The 21,167-nt window shown below is 45.0% G+C and overlaps 1 protein-coding gene across 2 annotated transcripts in view; it reads left to right on the plus strand.

The window, feature by feature from the left end:
- TMEM59 (transmembrane protein 59) overlaps nucleotides 1-21,167 on the plus strand; it is a 141,280-nt gene that overhangs the window by 116,965 nt on the left and 3,148 nt on the right. For both annotated transcript variants that reach the window (XM_085602573.1, XM_085602577.1), the window contains one exon: nucleotides 4,138-4,255. In XM_085602573.1, the coding sequence (XP_085458699.1) occupies nucleotides 4,138-4,255 (118 nt within the window). The remainder of the gene's footprint in view (nucleotides 1-4,137; nucleotides 4,256-21,167) is intronic.

Below are 21,167 nucleotides of genomic sequence, written 5' to 3' on the forward strand. Positions count from 1 at the left end.
TTATTGGTGCCTCCACCCCCATTTTCTCCACAATGTGCCACAGCTTGTTATGGTTGAAACAATCGAAAGCGGTGAGAGGCCCATGAATGCCATTTAGAGATTCTCTTACTTGGCCTGTGTATACTTTGCTGCTAGAAAGGCCAAGTTCAGACATTGGTCCACAGTCCCACTGCCTTTCCTGAACCCATATTGTACATTCGCAAGTATCCCCTTCTCAGCTGCCCAGTCTTCCATTCTGTTTAATAATAGACGACCCATTAACTTGGCCGTACTATCAATTTGCCCTATTGCCCAATAATTTGCAGGATCAGAGCCATCTCCTTTATTATAAATCGGTACGATGATCGACTGTTTCCAAGACAAAGGAGGGCCCGTAATGCTAATAGCATTGAACACTGCTGTGAGTGAGGGGAGCCAGAAGTTTCCGTTATAGACATGTTATCTATGGAGTCCAGTCCCATTACCTCAACTGCAGCCAAAAAGCATAGTAACCCTTAAGTTAAGGATTGTCTTATGCCGTGTCTGTTGAATATATGTGTGTGGGTTCTATTGCTATGTCCTAAATAGTCTACTTGTATATGTTCTAGGTAGTTACTGACTGTTATTTATATATGTGCTTGTGTACGTATTTATGTGCAAATTATGTAGCCCTCCTTTTTTAAGCAGGACTTCCCGTGCCACTAATGCTGTCACAGCCCTCCCAGTATATCCAACACAGTAATATGCAATGTTTTACTTTTACTGACACGCACCATAGTTTTCAACTATTACACTGGCAGTGAGTTGCACATCAAGCAGGGTTAGCCATTCCACTAACACTTCCCCAGTCCTTCCTGTCTTTCCAACACACAATCCCACTCCACATAATTCAAAAACACAGAATTACTATCCACATAGTTCCACTGCACATCATGCCACTACACACATCCACACCACACATCTCCACACCACACATCTCCACGCCACACAATTCCACAACTAACCATTCCAATCGAACCCACATACATCCACTCCACTGTATAACACATGGATACATTGAATTATCAGTTACACCACCAATAGCTCTATCTCTTGCAAATGCAAAACCTATTGGCATTGCACAAAATAAATTCAGATTCTCAACATGCAACATAATTCCAAACCATATAATACTTTTCCACACCATACCACTTAATACCACTCCAAACCACCCCACGCCATTTCACACAGTACACAATCCAATGCCACACAATTCTACACCACACAACATAATTACACTCCACATATTACCACTCCGCACCACATCATTACACTCTACTCAATACAATCTAAATGCACCCCACATAAAACCACTCTATGCCACATATCAGCAATCCACATAAATGCCTTCCACATCCTAAAACAATTCCAATAAGCTTAATTACACAACGCCACACATGTCCAAGGTCACAAAATTCAACTTCACACATTTCCAACACACACCGCACAATTCCACACCAAACAACATATTTCATCTTCACAACACAACCTACCTCTACATACCTCCAATCCACACCCCAGATTTCCACATCATGCCACCAAATATAACCGTACACCACATAATTCAACTCCCCAACATGCCACTACTCAACTCCATAACACACAACCTCACTCAACATAATTCCAGTGCACTTAATAGCATTTAATTAATATCCACATAATTCCCCAGCACAACGGGCCAAATCTCTACTACACAACACCACACCACACAATTACACAGCAAGCAATTCCAATACAACCCATCTCTCCCTGGCACTTCTACCAACCCTGTTTTCACTCACACACCCACTGCCACGCTCATCTCTCCCTCATACTGCCACTACGCACACATCTTGCAATCCCACTGCCCCTTCTCATCCCTCCCTTGCTCTCCCTTTCTCCTCACTATGCTGCCAACTCACACATGCTACCTTCCTGTACCTCCTTGTGCTGTGCAGTGGTCCACCTCTGGGTTCCTCTCCCACTCTTCCCTCTCGTACTCTCAAGCACTCTTCTCACCTCTTTCATGTGGTTCACTTCAGGTCTTCGAGCACATTTTCTTTTCCCGTGCCTTTTTTTAAGGTTTCCGTCCATCACAGCCACCCCCTCCTCCTCTTCGGTTGTCTTCTGCGTACATGGCACTCCCTATTTGAGTCTGTGGTCTGCTCTCCCCTGCTTTCTCTTTCTCACACACTCCTTCTGCATCTTTATAGTGAGTTCATTCAACACTTCATAAACAAACTACCTATCTTTCTCTATCTTCCTTTCTATTCCGTGAAGCTCTCACCCTTATCTATTCACCAGACTACATAATTCCACTACACAAATACATTACACACCACACAATTACACCCCACACAATTACACAACTAACAATACCAACCCACATAATTCCACTCCACTCCACATGCATCCACTCCAAACCAAAACACATAGATAGAAGACATTGTCATTTACTACGCCAATAAGCTCTAACTCTCCCAAATGCGAGACCAATTGCATTGCAAATGCTTGTTCTCATATTGCTGGCAGCCATTCAAAGCCCTCGCTCCAGCTGGAGTCTGACTCCTGTAGGACGAAGGGAAAGAAAGCTCCCTGGGCCAATTAGAACACACTATTTTTGAATCGGCACTCCCCCCGCACAACCGTTCAGATGTACAATTATTTTTTTAACCTTCATTCCTCAAAAACTACTGAATGGGTTTACACCAAAGCACAATCTGCAAACCAAGATCTAGCTGACTGCTTAATATGGTGTCATTCCATTAAGCATTTTTTGCTTTAGCCTTGTCTAAAGAAGTCTTTAGAAAATGCATGGGGATTTAGCATTTTGGGACCGCCCTTAGGACCCCCCCTTTCTTCAAGGCCCCTGCTTGACAGATCTCCCCAAAACTGCCCAGGCACAAATTAGCCAAAACAGAGCACCTTTTTGGAATGTTTCATGGAGCAACACAAAACAACTCTATTCCTATGGAATATATAGATAGACCGACAGATTCTATCTCCAGGGGATTCTACAAACATTCTGTACTTTTTAAAATCTGCAACATGTTGGGGGAGAAGGTGTGTGCATATTTGGCCTTGGTACTTTTTGTGGCAAAAACATTATAAAAGCTTAAGTGCGAAGTGCTTCACACATCAATAAAAGACTGATTCAGCTCAGGGTCCTGCACTGTTCATACTACCCCTGCACCCTGCTACATAGATGGGGGGGGGGGGGAAAGGTACAGTACTAGCATTGTATAAGAGGCTACCAGACTGAGGGATCCTTCTTTCATATTCTGTGGGAGTACCCAGTCATTAATCGATTTGGCACGGAGTGGCAATAATTATGTGAAGGATCACGGAAGGAGAGGTGCCCGTATATGCCAAGTGGCTTTTACTGATGGTCAGGGGGAGGAGAACTGGCCAAGACACACGAGAACCTGGCTGGCCTTAGCAGTCGGAGTGGCAAAATGAAACATCGCGCGCAGATGAGGTCACATATTCCCCCAACGGTGACAGAGTGGGAGACCGGCCTCGATTATTGCCAACAAGTGGAGAAGGATATATACGACAGTAGGAGGTGCAAGAAAAAATATGATCAAATATGGTCCTCCTGGTAGAAATACAGAAACCTAGGCGAGGAATCGACAGCCTGCGAGCCAGTGGGGCCACGGACGGCTCGTGACTGAGGAAGGCTCGAGGCCAGGTGCACCACATGATTTAAACAGGACCTAACTATATGGTAATCTATCTCATATAGACTAGGATGATTGTAGCGTATTGATCCTCTTGCAATGTAATGTGTTACCATATATTTGAACATCTGAATGAATGTGCTTGTTTTTCATTCTGTACCACTTCATGAGCCTGTTAAATAAAAAGATTTCAAAAAACAAAAAAAATCAATGAAGTGGTTCAGCACAGGGGCAGGAAAAGCCTTTGCAGTTTAGGGGTGAAACCGAATCACAACTACAATGTAGATATTGCCACAATTATTTTTTTGTTATGATGAAATATATTTTGAGTGCAATTATACCAATTGGATACTGAACAGTAGCATCCTTGGTATTTTTTTTCTACATCTGACAACCATTTTTAATCTCACTTTTATTAATTTACCCTTTACATCCTATGACTGTATTTGCTTGCTTTCAGCACTTTTAGGAACTCTGGCTGGATTCTGAGCACCACACTTGTCCTGTCTGTGCTTGTCCTTCTCTGGATTTGCTGTGCTACTGTTGCAACAGCCGTGGACCAGTATGTTCCTAATGAGGTACATTTAATGTTTTTTTGTATGTTTACCGTTTTATAGACCCTAACGAGATTTTTTCTTTCTCCTCTTTGCATAAGATTGTTTGTGACTTGCCACTTCTTGGATTAATAATTCTAAATTGAATTCCTTGAGTTGTTTACATGCGTGTTACTTAGAACCCTTATTTAATTAGTTGATCATTTGGATTTCAAATTAATTTGTGTGACAAGTGACAATGGGAAATCATGCAACCTGTCTTGAATGACTAGTTAGTAGGTACAGGTGTGCAGGGTTCCATTACTGTTAGATGCTGAAATTGGGTAGTTTGTACATGGGCGCCTTAAACCTATCAAGGTGAACGCATGGAAATAGAAGATTACTGACTAGTAGGTGAAATAACATGAAGCATCCGTCTGTATGTGAATGTGCTGGGTATGTTGCTCAAATTATCATACACTATGCAGATTATTGGTTGTGCCTTGTTTTGTGTAACATGCTCCTTTCAGAGGCACTCTACACACTAACAGTTTTCACTTACTGAATGCGCACTGCCACAGATGCAGGCTTGCCTGCCTCTTTCTGTGCTGATACAGCAGATTTTAACACACCTCTTGGTGAGGTGGGATTGTGTCCTGAGCCCCCACTCTTCCAAAGGGACAGACCCGGAAAGAACAGGCTTCTTGTTCTTGGATTGAGTTACCACACACAAACCCTGATGAAATCCTTTGTTGCTTGGCCAAGCACATAAACAGAAAGAATACTGTTTTGAAATGTGCTTGCAATGTGTGTATTTAAGGACACACCAGGCAAAAATGTTAAGTGATAAAGAACATAAAGGTTCATAGCACGTTTTAATAAAACAGTTACAAATGTATGAAATAGAAACTAATTAATAACCTTATGCATTCACTTAGGAAGCAGCCAGTTATACATAAGATGGCAAAAATCTTACAAAAAGGAATAAATTCCCTTGTGGAACTGTCAGTGAGATTCACAAGAGTATGGATCGAGCTAGAGACGGAGGCCTGTAAGAGGTATTACAGTTGCACCTAGTCTTTGAGAGCCAACAACAGTCAATCCACTGGGCTGAAAGTTGTTCCTGGACAGGTTTTCTCAACTCCTAGTACCCCAAGCAGTATGAGTCTGTGAAAAGAAGAGGCCTGAAGACTTGGCTGGTGCAGGAGGCAGGATCTTTGGACACTGTTGATGCCTTACTTTGTGTTTTTTTTAATCACTGTGTGGTTTTCCTTCTAGCTTTCCCTAGCCCAACGGATGATGTAAAGAAGAAATACACAAATTTGGGTTGTGATGTTTAACTAGGCTAGTTTTACTTGCTTGAATTTTCTGAAGGCATAATTTTTAACAAGTTGTCTTTGTGTGTAATTGATTTCTTTAGGTCCTCTGATGGCTCGACAAAAATGTAAACCTTTTTCATCACTTTGTGCTTAATTACTGCTCAGTTGTACTTGGCCAATGGTAGCATTACTACCTAGATAATTTTCAGAACTTCAAGACTGAATCTGATGAACTTTGTCCTCCTTGGCACAGCCTTTGAGGGATTTTCATGGACTGTTTATCTTGCCTGAAAGTCCTTCGTAACGTTTATCTTATCCGAATGTCCTTCGTAACATCTATAAGGACAGAAGGAGGAAACCTCTCTGTATATATGGCTCCAAAAACGCATGACTACCAGGCAGGTACAGGTTTGATTTAAAGGGCCTCCTAATGGAAATTTGCTGGCACTGCAGCAAAGTAGGTACTCTGAGCCATGGTAATGAAATGTGGCTGGTAGTTTCTCTACCAGCAATAACGAGTCTGAGTCAAGTAGCGTCAGAAAAGAGGTAAAGAGAAATCTTATTCTTCAGCAGGGAAAGAGGCAACTCCTTCCAAAGAGGCATATAGAATCTATTGAGGCCCATCAAGGTGTTTTACTGAGTCAAGATAGGATCTAATTGGAGACTACTCCTATGCCTATCCCTTTCTGTCCATCATGTATCACCCATCATTTTTCATTACAATGTGATCTCAAAAAAAAGTTTGTGATGGTTGGTTTCTGCTCTCTGGATTCCTACTCGCTACTCCCACCCACCTCAAAGGCAGCAGTCGTCTTTCTCTGGCTCAGTTTGCCCGCACGTGGTAAGTCGGTAGCTTTCCTGATCTTCCATGAAAACAGCGGTTATGAACCCAGTTCTAGCAAAGATATGAATGATTCCACCAGTGCCTGAGATGTGAAGTTTTGGGAAAGTTTATTCCAAAATATAACATTATTCCAGAAATTAAAGTGTAATTGCCACCTTTGAAGTTATAAATAATTGGCAATATAATTTAATGAAAGATCCGAGTCATTTTGCTCTATAGCCTGACTGGCCAAAGTCACATTAAGTGAGAGCCTAAGAAGAAAAACAGTTTTTTGCATAACTTTAAATTCAAAGGTAGAGATCACCATTGTGTGGGTAGCTTCCTAGTTCTATAAAACAATTTTTATCAAAAGGAACATGCACCTTTGTTTAAGTATATATTCAATATCTTTAATTTGAAAAAAAGCTATAGATATTTAGTATGTCACACGCCTAATTACTACAATAATTACTTATTTACTACATTTTATTACTGTAAAACAATTTCCTTTCCATCCTTAATTTCAAACTGCTTTAAAAAAAATAATCCATGTGATATATTGTGATGGTAGTCTCTACAGCGGAGTATTAAATTAATCTGGGTTCTTGGGAATATAGACTTTAGTGGATGAAAGCTTAGTCAACAGAGCTATTGATGAGGGATTGGAAGTAACACTCCAATCTCTTCTATTTGAATCTTGTTACTATCCTGGAAGTAAAAGTGAAACTTTCCTAGTGTATGTACACACATGTTCAAGAACTGGTGATGCACAATCCATACACAGTTTACTGATACTTGTATCTTCACATCTCACAGTGAGCTTCTTGTAGCCTAAATAAAGACAGGTCAGTCCCACAGTAACAGCGGCTGCACCAGCTTAGAAAGGGAATCCATATTAAAAGCTGCCTATTTTGTCTGAGGCATGTTTGGAAAACATCTGGCCTCAAGAGCAGCCAGCCAATATCGAAGTGTTTAAATAGTGAAAAATTGGTGCATACATCATTGACAAATGTGTTGTTACTGAGGGCATCAGCTTTGTATGTGAGCCAGGGCAACCCTCCCCCTCTGCTGCTGTCAGCCCTCCTGCTTCTGGCAAGGGTCTGAAAGAAACCAATGCCCCTCTGATAGAACAGAAGTCCCCAAGCGGGAGAGTAAAGACACGTTTTTTTAGACATACGACTTGAATTGGACTTGCATTGAATACAACTGAATGTTCATTCAAGTTGGGGAATTGCCCCCGGTGGTATGCAGGGGCACACCCACAACACTTGGGTGGCACATCTTATGTATGTACTTGTATAGCGCAAACTAGCAACTGAGGTGTTACAGTATCCGCATGAGCTGTGTGCACCAACTGGAATTTTCCTTGATGAATGCACCTGGAACTCATTATTGATTAGGATATTATTTCTCTTGTTACTCTACGAATGAATAGTTTGCACTGCTGATGAAAAATAACTTTCAAATGGTTTTCTGCTGTAACGGTTTTCTGCTGTAACACAATTGTAATTGTAAGTGACACAATGAATACTTATATCCACTCTTTGAAAAAAAAATTACTAAAGCATACCATTTGAGGAGAATGTTGATAGGATGCCTCTTTTTAATATATACATGGTGCCCTTATTAGACCTGGTGTCATCTTTTGACATCGAGACTGTATCTTACGCTGATGACATGCAGCTTATTCTAACCCTGGATAAAGAATCCACAGCAGCAGAAGAAAACTTCCAACAATGTCTCTCGGCTGTTTTTGAATGGATGAAGGCCAATCACCTCAAGTGCAACAGCCAAAAGACGGAGATTATGCTGCTGGGAAAATTTAACATCGTCACGCCCAAATTGTGGTGGCCAACAGATACAGCCCCCCCCCCCTGATACAGTGGACACTGTTAAGAACCTAGGGGTTAGATTTGATACCTTTCTCTCCTTTCACCAGCAGGCACTGTCGGTGGCAGGAGCCTGTTTCCATTGGATAAAAACTCTTCAATTCTGTGACCTCCTTCCAGCTACAGCGCGTAAGACCGTGGCAGTGGCCTTGATCTTATCACGCCTAGACTATTGTAACAGTCTCTATGCAGGAGTAAAGAAGAGTACTCTGAAAAAGCTGCAGACTGTTCAAAATGTTCATTGTTTCTCATATCATTTATACCCAGGTTCTGAGGGACACAGGGTCACCCCATTGTCGATACGACTGTTCAAAATGCAGCAGCCCTAATGGTACTGAAACTACCAAGGGGTCATCTGCCTCCGAGGCCCTCCAAATTCTCCACTGGTTGCCAGTACACCAGAGGATTCCCTTTAAGATCCTGGTAATAATCTTCAGAGCTGTAAAACAAAGTGGCCCCCACATACCTCAGGATTAGAATAAAAGCTTATGTATCTACACGCAACTTGAGATCCTCCACAGAATCTGTTAGTACCCCCCCCCCCCCATTTCCGTCTGATGTCCAGAGGAGGAAAGTCTATGGCAGTCCTGGGAACAAAAGCATGGAACTATCTACCCACTCAACTGAGACTCCTACAGCCGGAGTCCATGTTTAAGAAAAGATTGAAAACCTGGATCTTTGCAGTACCAGACAATCTGGCTTTATTGCTTATCTGATAACGACGCCATCAGAGACCACACTCCGCTTACCCGCTTTTAGCGCCAAGATGCTCCTTTGGAGTGAAAGCCAGCGCTTTACAAATGCCTTCATTCAGTGCCCGCAGTATGAAAGACTAAGCATCAGACAGGTTTTGGATGTAAATTGAAGCTAAAGGACGTGAGAAATGTGGCATGCTAATTAGGATACTATTGTGCTTCTGTGTCATAGGACTGGTTACTGGCCTTCAAAAGCCCACAACAGGCAGCTGTTAAAGACCGCTGTAGGAGGGGGCAGAGCTTGCCCAGCAAGAATATGGCTGCGCTCAGTTAGAGCTCCGCACATCGCCGCCATCCGCCAGGTATCCGGCCATATTTCTGCCGCAGCCGAGACAGATGCAGGCGCCGGCTTCCTGGGTGCCCGCGGACTTCGGGGGGCACTCCCGATCACCGGTGGCATTGTTTTCCTCCCGCGCCGCGGGCTCCCGGCAGCCGCGACGAGGTGCGTCCTAGAATCCCCGCCCTCGAGTTTGGTGCCGGCCAGCCCTCCAGTCATCCGGACCGGACGCTTCTGGAGCGAAGCCTGCTGCTCCGTTCCTGTTTTTCTGGCTGCCGCTCCTGCTACCGGTAAGGGGGCTTGAGACCACGACGTGTTGTGTGCCCGAAACGCCCTCCCCAGGAGCTGCCTGCTTGGCCCTCTGCTGCCTTGCGCCCTGCCTGCTGGGGGGCCCCCCGGCTGCCATCTGACGCTGCTGCCCCGTGGACCTGCGCTGCAGCTGGCGACTATCCTTCCCCTTGGGCATAGGGCTGGCGCATGTGGGCGCGCTGTACCTGGACATTACTGGGGGTTGCTGCCTCCTGCTGCTCACCTTCCTGGGTCTCTCTGCCTGCCTGACTTCCTCGGCCTGACGCATCCGTCTAAGGCTCCTGACGGTGAGCGCCATATTTCTTGCTGTGGTTGCTGCTGCTTTGGGCTGCACCTTCCTGTCTTCGGGGGCCCATCTCCTCTCCTGGCTCTGGGTCTTCCATTCCTCTTGCTGCAAGAAAGCTGACTGACTAGAGCTGGTGAGTTTGGTTCTCTTGGCCCTGAGATTCAGCGCCCCCCCTCTTCTGCTTTGCGCCTGCCTGCTCCTTCCGGCGCCGTTATGGGGAAGCTTGATCGTAGTCAACCTAAACTACAATTTGAACACCGTAAATCCCGTCGCATAGAGGAGGGGGCAGAGGGTGTGGACACGACCCTCCCTGGAACTGACGCCCCAACCGACCACCCTGTAGGTGACATAAAAAAGATTATCGCGTCAATGCAGCGGAGCCTCACTGCCATAGACTCTAAGATTGATACGCTGGCTTATCGCATGGACAGTGTATCTGAGCGTGTTGATAAGCAGGCTGAGCGCCTGGATATGGCGGAGCGTCGCATTGCTGAAGTAGAGGAATCCCAGACCGACGCGGGAGAAGTGGGCAGGCAGATGGAGCGCGCTCTTGCGACCCTACTCGACAAGACGGAGGACTTTGAGGCCCGGTCGCGCCGCTCCAATCTGCGCAGAACTGGCCTGGCGGAGTCGACGGTGAACATGGAGCAGTTTGTAGGGCGCCTGTTGACCACTCTCCTGGGCGCCGATACCTTCTCCCACCTGTTCGTTGTTGAGAGCACACCACTCCCTTGGGCCCCGACCCCAGCCTGGCGCCCCTCCTCAGCCCATTATTGCTAAACTCTTAAACTATCGAGACAGACGCTGCACTGCGCAAAGCACATGAATTGGGGTCCCTTAGGTACGAAGGATCAGACATCTCTCTATTCCCCGATTTCACTCTGAAAATGCAGGAGGCGCGCCGGCAATTCGCCCTACTGAAACGCAAACTGCGAGACTACCACATTGACCATGCCATGCTCTACACAGCACGCCTGAAGGTCCTTTTTGATGGCAAGCCCAGGATTTATTCCAACCCGCAATCCTTGCACAAGGCCGTCCGTGATTGGGAGAAAGCCAACAAACCTTTGGGCAGTCAGAAGCCCCCTTCCTCGCAGCCTACTGCTCATGTGCATCTGGACGATGATGACTGAACGATTTGTTGTGTTACTTGTGTGCTCCAGATGCTTTCCATTGCTGCTGTTTATGGTACCATGATGTATTATTGTGTTGCCTGCTGTCTCGCCGTTGACCCAGCGGGGTGCATGGTATGCTTGGTGAAGCTCTACCAGAGCGCTGTGGTTCTTCCCCCTTGTTGGGCTTTGCCTCATTCGCTTCCATGTTTCCTTTTCTCTGATACATGTGGCCGTCTCCCCACGCTGCCCCACATGGGCCTGTTCCCCCTCCAGTAGGCCTTAGCCCTTCTAAGCTATGTTGCTTTGACTCTTTGGCATTCCTATCTGTTTATCTCCTTGAGAGTTGTGGTGGACCTGCCACATGTAGGCGGTGTTTGCGTATTATGCTCAGTTTGTGTGGCTGGGCAACATCCGCCCCTTTGCGTTAACCGCTGATTTACCTCCAATGGGTTGGGGATCCCGAGAGGTGGACGTTGACTGCTTCCCTATGTTTGGGTGGGTTGTGCATTGCCTTCGCTAAGTTGGGGATTGCAAGGCGTGGGTGGGGGGTGGCAAGTGTTTATGGATTGTCTTTTCTTTTTCCTTTTTCCTTTTTATGTTTTTTGCGTTATTTGGATCGCCAATTTCCTCATTTGGTATGTGAAGGATCTATATGTCCCTCCTTCCCCGTTGCTTTATGGTTTGCATGCAGGCGTGCTGTCTACATGATGGATGTCCAGCTTGCTGCAGTGCAGGTTGCAATTCCCCATGTTGTTGTCAGCATTAGATATGTGTGATCATCGACCTAGGTCCCAATCATCTACTAATCTGACCCTTATGTCGTGGAATATTCGCGGTCTCAATGTCCAGCGCAAGGTGAGGAAGGTTATAGCCTATTTAAAGCGAAAGGAGATTGATGTCCCGTTCGTGCAAGAGACGCACCTGCTACCGGGCGCTGCACTCCTGACTAGCAAACAACTAGCAGGGCTTTCGCACGCGGCTTGCTTTACCTCCCACGCCAGGGGTGTTTTGACCTGGCTTAACCCTAGGGCTGGCTTTAAGTTAACCCCTTTACACACAGACTCTGCAGGCAGGTTCGTTATCTCACACTGTCACAGCCCTCGCTGGGAGTTCCTTGTGGTCAACTCCTATGGCCCTAATTACGACGACCCAGGGTTTTTTCAATCCCTTTTTGATTTAATTAAAGCACACTGTAATTTGCCGATCTTCTGGGGGGGTGACTTTAATTGTGTTATGGACCCGACGTTAGACCGCTCCAGAGGCCCCACCCGTTCACTCTCTGCATCGGCGAAGGCGGTGCTGGATATTGCTCTGCAGCTTCAATTGGCAGATGTGTGGCGCACCCACTCTGCCACTAGTGGAGGGTACACTCACTGTCTCCTCCTTCTTCGATACAAATGTGGGTTCGGTCGACTCCTTTATGACCGTGTGGGAAACATTTAAGGTTTTCATTCGGGGTATTGCTATTAGTAAACATGCGTGAGTGCTTCGCGCTATCCGTGATCGCCTTACACTGCTGGAGGCCCGGCTTTCAGATATAGAGTCACGCCTGCTTCTTTCAGATGACCCTGAACCGAGAGAACTCCTTAAGTCCACATTGGCCGAATTTCATGAGGCCGCAGATAGCGAGGTCAAGCACATAGGTAAATACGCTACCACCAGAGCGTATGGCGAAACCGATAGGCCTGGCTCGGTTCTGGCGGCGATGGCCCGCCTACGACTGGACGCGCGAGATGCTCCTGAGATAGAAGGCAGCGACAGGACGACTGACGCACCCCACTGATGTCAATATGCAATTCTTATCTTACTATCAGGACCTATATAGCTCCAAACTTGCCCCGAGTGAGGATGAAATCACCAATTACTTGGAATATATACAACTACCCTGGCTCCAAAAATGGCACAGGGAATTCTTGATGCGCCCCGTCGAAGTGGCGGAGATTCGACTAGCTCTTGGATTAATGCGCTAAAGCAGCGCACCTGGGCTTGACGGTCTCACAGTCCCCTTTTACAAAGCCTTCAGTGATCTCCTCATCCCACATATCACGCTTTTCCACGATATGGCCGCGAACGGCATCATGCCCCCATCTATGCGTGAGGCTTTAATTATCACCCTTTTGAAGCCTAACAAGGACCCCCGTCCGCTTTCTCTGATCAATGTGGACACTAAACTGTATGCAAAGATCCTTGCCAATCGTCTAGCCCCGCTCCTTCCCCAACTTATTGGCCCTGAACAGGCTGGGTTCATCCCAAGTCGCACGCTGACTCAAAATATCCGCACAGTTTTTGGCGCGTTGCAGCATATCCGCCCAGAGGTCAAAGCCGCCGCGCTATTCCATGACGCCGAAAAGGCTTTTGATTCCATCGAATGGAGGTTTAGGTACGCTGTGCTGCGGCGCGTTGGAGTTGGTGAGGAATTCATGCAAATGGTGTCGGTGTTATACAACTCCCCTGTTGCTCTGGTTCGCACGGGTGATGTGGTTTATTATTATTATATTTAAGTTTGTAAAGTGCTCAGCTACCCGTAGGTTTCCCGGTGCTAAAAACCAAATGAGAGGGGGAGAGTCAGAAAGGAAGACTGTTACATATTGAATTACCAATTTTTTACCTGTCTGCGAAACTTAAGGTAGCACGGTTCAGTTCGTAACCGGAGAGGAAGGGAATTCCAGAGTGAGGGGGCCAGCCAGGTGAAAGAGCGGCCACCCATTCTGCATCTTTTGATTCTAGGAACCGAGAACAAATGCTGATTAGATTATCGCAGAGTGCGAGGGGGGGACAGTAGTGCTGTACCAAGGAGTTAAGATAGAGTGGGGCCAGGCCAGCATTTATTCTGTACATGAAGCAAAGGGCCTTAAATTTTGTACGGCTTTCAATGCGGAGCCAGTGCAGAGTGCGTAGAGTTGGAGGTAGGGGATGTATTGGGGAGTTTACAGAGCAGTCGCGCTGCCATATTCTGGACTGTCTGTAATTTACGAATCACCTCTTTGCAAGCTCCCAGGAGAAGAATGTTCCGGTAGTCCAGTCTAGAGGTGATTAAGGCCTGGACCACGGTTTTCTGGGTATCCTGGGGGAGCATCCAGATGATCTTGCGCAACCACTTAATGATAGTGATGCAAGTGGAGGAAGTCTTAACCGCGTGGTTTTTCATAGATAATTGGTCGTCAAAAATGACGCCGAGGTTGCGTGCTGTTTTAGATGGAATAGGTAGAGTGCCCATTTGAGAGGGCCAGTGTTGGGGTCCCCATAAGGTGGTATTATGGCCAAACAGAAGAAGCTCTGTTTTCCCCCGTTGAGTTTCAATTTGTTATCATACATCCAAGCTGCAATGTTACTGAGTCCTGTGCAGAGGGAAGAGATGGAGGAGTGAGAACCCGTAGAAAGAGAGTAGATGACCTGGGTATCATCGGCGTACGAGTAAATAGTGAGCCCAGCTTGCTCCGCAATAGTAGCCAAAGGTCTGACATACAAATTAAAGAGCAAGGGGCTCAAGATGGAACCTTGCGGAACACCGTACGACGATTTAAAGGTTTGGGAAGCTGATGAGGAAGAGAAGACTTGGAAGGTACGGTCTGATAAAAAACTAACAAACCAGTTGAGGGCTGAGCCGGTGATGCCAGATGATCTAAGGGCATTGATAAGAATGGGGTGGGAAACCGTGTCAAATGCGGCACTCAAATCAAGCAAAATGAGTGCCACGGTTTTCCCCCCTATCCACTCGGCATCGTATGTTTTCAGAGACCCCCAATAGAGTAGATTCCGTCGAGAAACCTGACCTAAAACAGGATTGGGATGGATGTAAAATTCCCCTGGATTCAACATGGAAAGAGAGTTGAGAGTTGATGTGCTTTTCCATAATTTTTGAGAAAACTGGGAGAAGTGAAAAAGGACGGAAGTTAGATGGAATGCTAGGGTCAGCATTGGCCTTTTTTAGCAGCGGCACTATCATCGCATGTTTCCATGCAGAGGGTACTGTAGCTTCTCTAAGGGAGGAGTTAATAAGATCCATAATGAGTTCAAGGGACGAATTGTCCAGCATTTTTAATATTTGAGGGGGAAAAGGATCCAATGGGGAGCCGGATTTGATTTTACTGATATCCGAGAGAGTATTGATGTTAAGAGGATCCCATGTGTCGATCAACTGTGAAGCAGGAGGACAGGTATCCCGTGGGATCCCTGAATCACAGGAGGTCGTAAGGTTAGATACTGTGGGGGGGGGGGGGTCTGCTGTGCAGGTCTAAGGGACCTATCCTCTAAAGTCACTCGATCAGAAGATGTGATTGGGGCTGGTAAGTGAGACAGAGAAGGAGGAGGGGCAAGTTTTTCAAAATCAAAATAAATGATATCAATTTTGGCGATAAAAAATTCAGCCAGAGAGTTGCACTGTGCAGTATCTAGACAAGGTGGTTTGGGCTGACACAGTGCACCCGAGAGTTTTTGTACTACCTTAAAAAGTGCTTTAGGACGATTTTGTGCCTCAAGGATAGTTAGGTTGACATGTTCAACTTTTGCAGTTTTGCATAGAGAGTGATATTTAGTTAAGGCAGCTTTGTAAATTTGCTTGGAACACGGATCATATTTTATGCGCCATTTGCGCCCGAGGTTTTTGCAGATGGTTTTTTCTTTTTTTAAAGCAGCTGTAAACCAGGGCACAGGCGGGTGGTTAAGGTTGTGTTTTTGCATGCGCTGCGGTATGCAGGCATCGGCAGCATGTGCAAGCCAGGCATTAACAGCATCAGCTGCGTCAATACTAGTGACTTCCGTGAAAGGTCTAGAATTCTCAAGACAGGAGTTGAGTTTCTTAAAGTCCAATTTGTTCCAATTTCTGGATAGTCTAGATTCTGTAGAATTAGAGAGGGTGTTCGGTGGACAGCCAATCGTAACAGAGAAAGTCACCATATAGTGGTCAGACCATACAATAGGTAAAGGAACCTCACATATAATGGTTTCTAAATTAGAAAGAATGGGGTCCAGCAGGTTCCCTGCTTTATGAGTAGGACCAGAATTATGTAAAATAATATTTAGAGCAGCCAAGTCCTGTAAAAGATTGCTGCTGGTGGAGCAGGAAAGATCATTCAAGTGCAGGTTTCCTCCCCTTTTTCAATCTGCCGTGGCACGAGGCAAGGCTGTCAACTCTCCCCGCTGCTGTATGCGATAGCTGTCGAGCCACTGTTAGGGGCATTACGTGAATATCACAATCACAGAGGGCTTCGCTTTCCACATTACAACCTCATTGTCTCGGCATACGCAGACGACACGCTGTTGTACATCAGAGACCCTGAGACCCACCTACCCCCTGTGATACGGGAGGTATTACGCTTCGGGGATTGTCTGGCCTGAGGATCAATTGGGATAAGTCTTTTTTGTTCCCATTGACACCTACCACGGTCCACTTTCCGCTTGACTTCCCACTCCAGTGGACCACCGAACCGGTGCGGTACCTAGGTATCCAAGTTCATTCGAACGCCGAGGAGGTCCTTCGGGCCAATTATGGCACATTGATGGGGAAGATAGGTGATGACGTGGACAGATGGATACGTCTCCCATTATCTTTAGTTGGCAGAGTATCCCTGATGAAAATGGTTGTGCTACCTCGCCTACTTTTTCTGTTTCTCAATATACCGATCGTGGTTCCTCCACAGCTGTTTCGCGACTTACGATCTCTGATGATCAAACCGGCATGGGCAGGCAAGACTCCGCGAATCGCCTTTGACACGCTTATGGTCCCGTATGCCGCTGGCGGCCTTAACGCCCCCAACTTCGAATTGTATTATAGGGCTGCGCAGGCCTCCCACGCTCATAGCTGGGTGCATGGTCCTCAAGATCTGCCCCATCTCCACATTGAGAGGGTTGTCGCCGCCCCCTACTCGTTGCCTCGACTATTGACACAGGCCCCTACTCTACGAAGTGGCGTATTAGACTCCATTAATTCCGTAGTACACGCGTGGAATGCTCTGCTGTGAATATATGAGGGGGCGCAACTATACTCGCCCCGTATGCATATCGACTGGTGCCAGTGGTTTGTACTCAGCTCAGATAGAGGTACCCTAGATTCCCTTCACAAACTACGTATATATCAAATGGGCGATCTATTTCATCAAGGACGGTTGGGCACCTGGGATGAGGTGGCAGGCACGGACGGCATACATTCAGCCCTCACCAAGTTTAATTTTTTTCGTACTCTGCACGCTTTGAAGGCGGTGTTGGGTGATGACTTAAAGGAACCCTTGGCGATTTCCCCCCCCCCCCCCCCCCCTGACAACTCTACCAAGCGCTCCCGCCCCGCGCGGTATCATCCCCAAGCTCTACACTCTTGCACATAGTGAAAAAGCGTCTTCCCTTAGCGGCATTAGACAAACTTGGCAGGCTGACATAGGAACTCCCATCTCTGACGACATCTGGTTTTATTGTTGTAAGGTTACTCGTGGGATCTCCCTGAATGGCCGCCACCGACTGGTTCATTTTAAATTTCTCAATAGAGTATATTTAGGCTTTCCTGTTTTCAGTTTCTATTTTTGGTAAATTCTGGTGGGGTTTTTTCAGTGTTTTCAAGTGAGTTCAATACCTCAAAAAAACAGTGGTTATCAGTGGTTTCACTTTGTCGTGCCATTAAAAACTACAGAAACAGTGTTTTTCCGGTGTTTATAGAATGTTTTGCTTTTATTATTGCTTGCTTTCTGCGCTGATAGAGCATGGTATATAGACAGTGTAAGTATAGTGTATATGAGGTCCAAATAGATTTTTGAAAATTAAACTTATTGTAGTACACCATACAATACTTCTTCAGTGAGTCTTTGGTCATGTATGCTCGATCTTTCCTTCCCATGTAAACTTCTGTGAAAAGGCCCTCTCAACATTGGCACTTGAGATGGGCAACACCAAAACAGCCAGTACACAATTTGTTAACTCTGGCCACTGACATAGCTTTCCATGCCAATACTGGTTCACATGAAGATTGCGATTCTCAGGGCTGGTTCTGCAACATTTGCGCTGATCTGGGCGCTTATGCCATCAGAGTTATCGAAGTGGTACCACAGTGAGGTTTCATTGACTTCAAATGCCATTGGTGGTGAAGGGACATTTCTATGCATCATTGCAAGTAATTTCTCATACATTGTAAAATAAAAGTTCCTGAATTGCTCTTCACTATCGATTTGCTTACCAAGCGGCCAGCACTCTAACATGTTACATGTTGCAGTGCAAAGTCACTAAAGGTGTCACCCAGCCTACTCTCAAGGAGATGTTTCACATCTACACCAATTATGCTGAACACTTGGCAGACAAGGGTGTTTTCCGACTTTAGTTTTTTTTATTATGTTCACTACAGCAGTTATGTTTTCCTGTAAAAATCTAAGAATGCAGTGTAGTATACTTTTTCACATCACTATCAATATGTGACCAAAGATCCTCACATTTCTTGTCTTTAGCATCCTCACTCAGCAAACATTCTGTAAACAGTTTCCACATGGATAATATAGCATTCATAGCCTCTTGGACTGAGAACCATCAGCTAAGAGACACAGTTGGGATGACTCTTTCTTTGATGCCACACAAAGCACAAAATGATAAATATTTACGCTTTAGTTCTTGTGCATAAGAAAACAGTGCACTGGAATGGACTAAAAAGTCAATAGAATTACTCATTAACTCTGAAGATTGTAAGGATGCTTTCAGCATACCATCTAACAAGTGGCAAGGATCTCTTAAAGGGAAGCACTTCAGCTCAGGTATCAATTTTGTCAGGTCATCACAAAACTTTTTCATATACGTAGCTGAATCAATGCAAATACAAACAATATCACTCCAATCTTTGTTGAACTTGGAAATAACCTTTTTTGCAGAGCATTCCAAGTGACACAGTGGTCATGTTTTAACCACTTTCCCAGATGCTTGGTGATAGCACTCTTTTAACATATACTTGTCACTATACCTTGCATTGAATGTTTAAAGACTGAGGTGTTGACAATTCGCCTACTATCAATACTGACTCACTAGAAAGTGGGAGCTGATGTATTAAGGGTTTTTACCCATTCTCTTTGGGTAAATGTGATGACACATATTAGGAGAGATTCTTGTGAAACTAGCTATTTTACCTATCAGTGAAAGAGCCAAACACAGCCAAAATATCAAATATGATTTAGCTATTTCCTGATTCTCTACAGTTTATACAATAATTAAACAAGCCCTAAAACATGCTTCTAAAACCTGCATCTTTAGACCAAAGACCACAAAACAATATTTTAGTGGCATCCCTAAACAATAAAACTCAAGCAGAATAATGCTAGCCCAGACTTTCTTACTGCTAGGTTGTATAACAAAGTTACATTGTGTTGGCCCCTTCAGGAAGAAAGAAAATGACTCTTTCACTCTCTTTTTCCTTTCTTTGAATTGCATATAGTTTGTGGTTGTGCAGGTGTTTTTTCAGTGTTTATATGTTTTCACTGGTGAGGGCTATTTCTCTTTCAGTGGGGTTTTATCAGTTATTGTAGGTTTAAACCTAAAACCGGACAGCCTAAGTATATTACTCCCCTTTACGGCTTTTTAGATATGGGTTGTTAGACTCTGCCTATTGTGAGAGATGCTGTGCCCCACATGCAGATTTTTTCCACCTAGCGTGGCAATGCCCGTCAGTGTTTCACTATTGGGAACTAATTTTCCAGAAGCGAAGCGATATTCTGGGGCTACTCCTCACCCCAGACCCCCTGCTGGCGCTTCTTGGCTACACCAAACCCCTTAAGAATACTGTACGCAAATTGTCTGCCATGGGCCTCCTGCTTGCTAAGCGTCGATTAGCGATGCGGTGGCTGAGGGGCCCGCTACCTACAGTTGCGGAGTGGGAGCGTGACGTGTTGTATTGCGACACCCAATCTGATGTCTACAGCGAACTGCTCCCCCCTTTTAATCGCCCTAAAAGTTTTTGGGGGCTATTTGCTCAATATCGAGCTGCTGCTCAGTCTGCAATGGAGGATCCTGATGTCTAAAGTGTGACTGCACGATTTCGCTACACTTCATTGGATAGTTTTGCATATACCCTCCTCCTGGTTCTCTCTGACACACGGCCTCCATCTTGTCCGCAGCTATTGGCGCCCGCATGGTTCTGTCGCATTACCTCACCATTAATGTACTGAGTGTCTGTTAATGTACTGTTTGCACCTTTGCTGCCACTCATATTATCATGCACCTTTGCTCTGTATTACAACTGTGACCTTGCTATTGTTTTTTTTTTTTTTAACCTTGGGGATCCATATTAATGCCTTCACTGCTTGACATTGTAAGTTTCTTTTTTGTTTGCTTTCTTTTCATTTTTTTTTTTCCTCTGTTGTGTTGAAATAATAAAATACAATAATTTTTTTTTTTAAAGACCGCTGTAGGACACTGACCACGGTACATCCGTCTTGGAATCTGAGCTTCGGATATGGACTTCAACTAGATCAGTCTCTAAAAAAGAATGAAATAATTTTCATAGTTAACTGTAGCTGCTTTATGCAAGACTGCCCCTTAATCATGGTCTTCCTCTTTTAATGGGTTCAAAGTATCAAACCAACTGTCCCCAATTGAAATGTTCTTTCACTTCCCCTTACAGTTACACGTCAATAACAGTAAAGCAGAAAGATTCAGAGCAGTGCTTTAAGGCAAAGTCAAACTGACACTGGAGAGTAAGCCACTGCCAACAGTTATGATATATATTTTTTGTACATTTCTTCATTGAAATTTTCATTTTACATAAAAACCGTAATTAAATACAAAGTACTCCATTCTAACATAAATACTATGCTAAGTAAGACCCCAAAAAGGAACAAAAAGAAAGAAAAATAGAAAAATAAATCCATTAAGGAGCAAAATACAGTTTAAGCAATGCCGAAGATAAATTATCTCCACACATACACCCAACAAAAAATGGATTAACCCACCAACCTCTAACAGTTCATCCCGATGTATATCCTAGTTGAAAGCACGCCAATCTCCATCACAGTTGAGCAGATAAAAGAAACATACTACACACAAGGGGAAGATGGTTAAAATTAACAAACACAAAAAGGGACCTCAAATCTTGTTGAATACCTGGATTTTAACTTGAACCTTATAAATCCGGCATTCATATGTAGCTAACCAGTAAAGTTCAGCTAGCCATTCTTGATGCATGGGCGTCTGTGCTGTATGCCAATGCCGTAATATGCAAATCTTAG

This window comes from Triturus cristatus, chromosome 4_2, assembly GCF_964204655.1.
Source record: "Triturus cristatus chromosome 4_2, aTriCri1.1, whole genome shotgun sequence".
In the NCBI taxonomy this organism is placed as follows: Eukaryota; Metazoa; Chordata; class Amphibia; order Caudata; family Salamandridae; genus Triturus; species Triturus cristatus.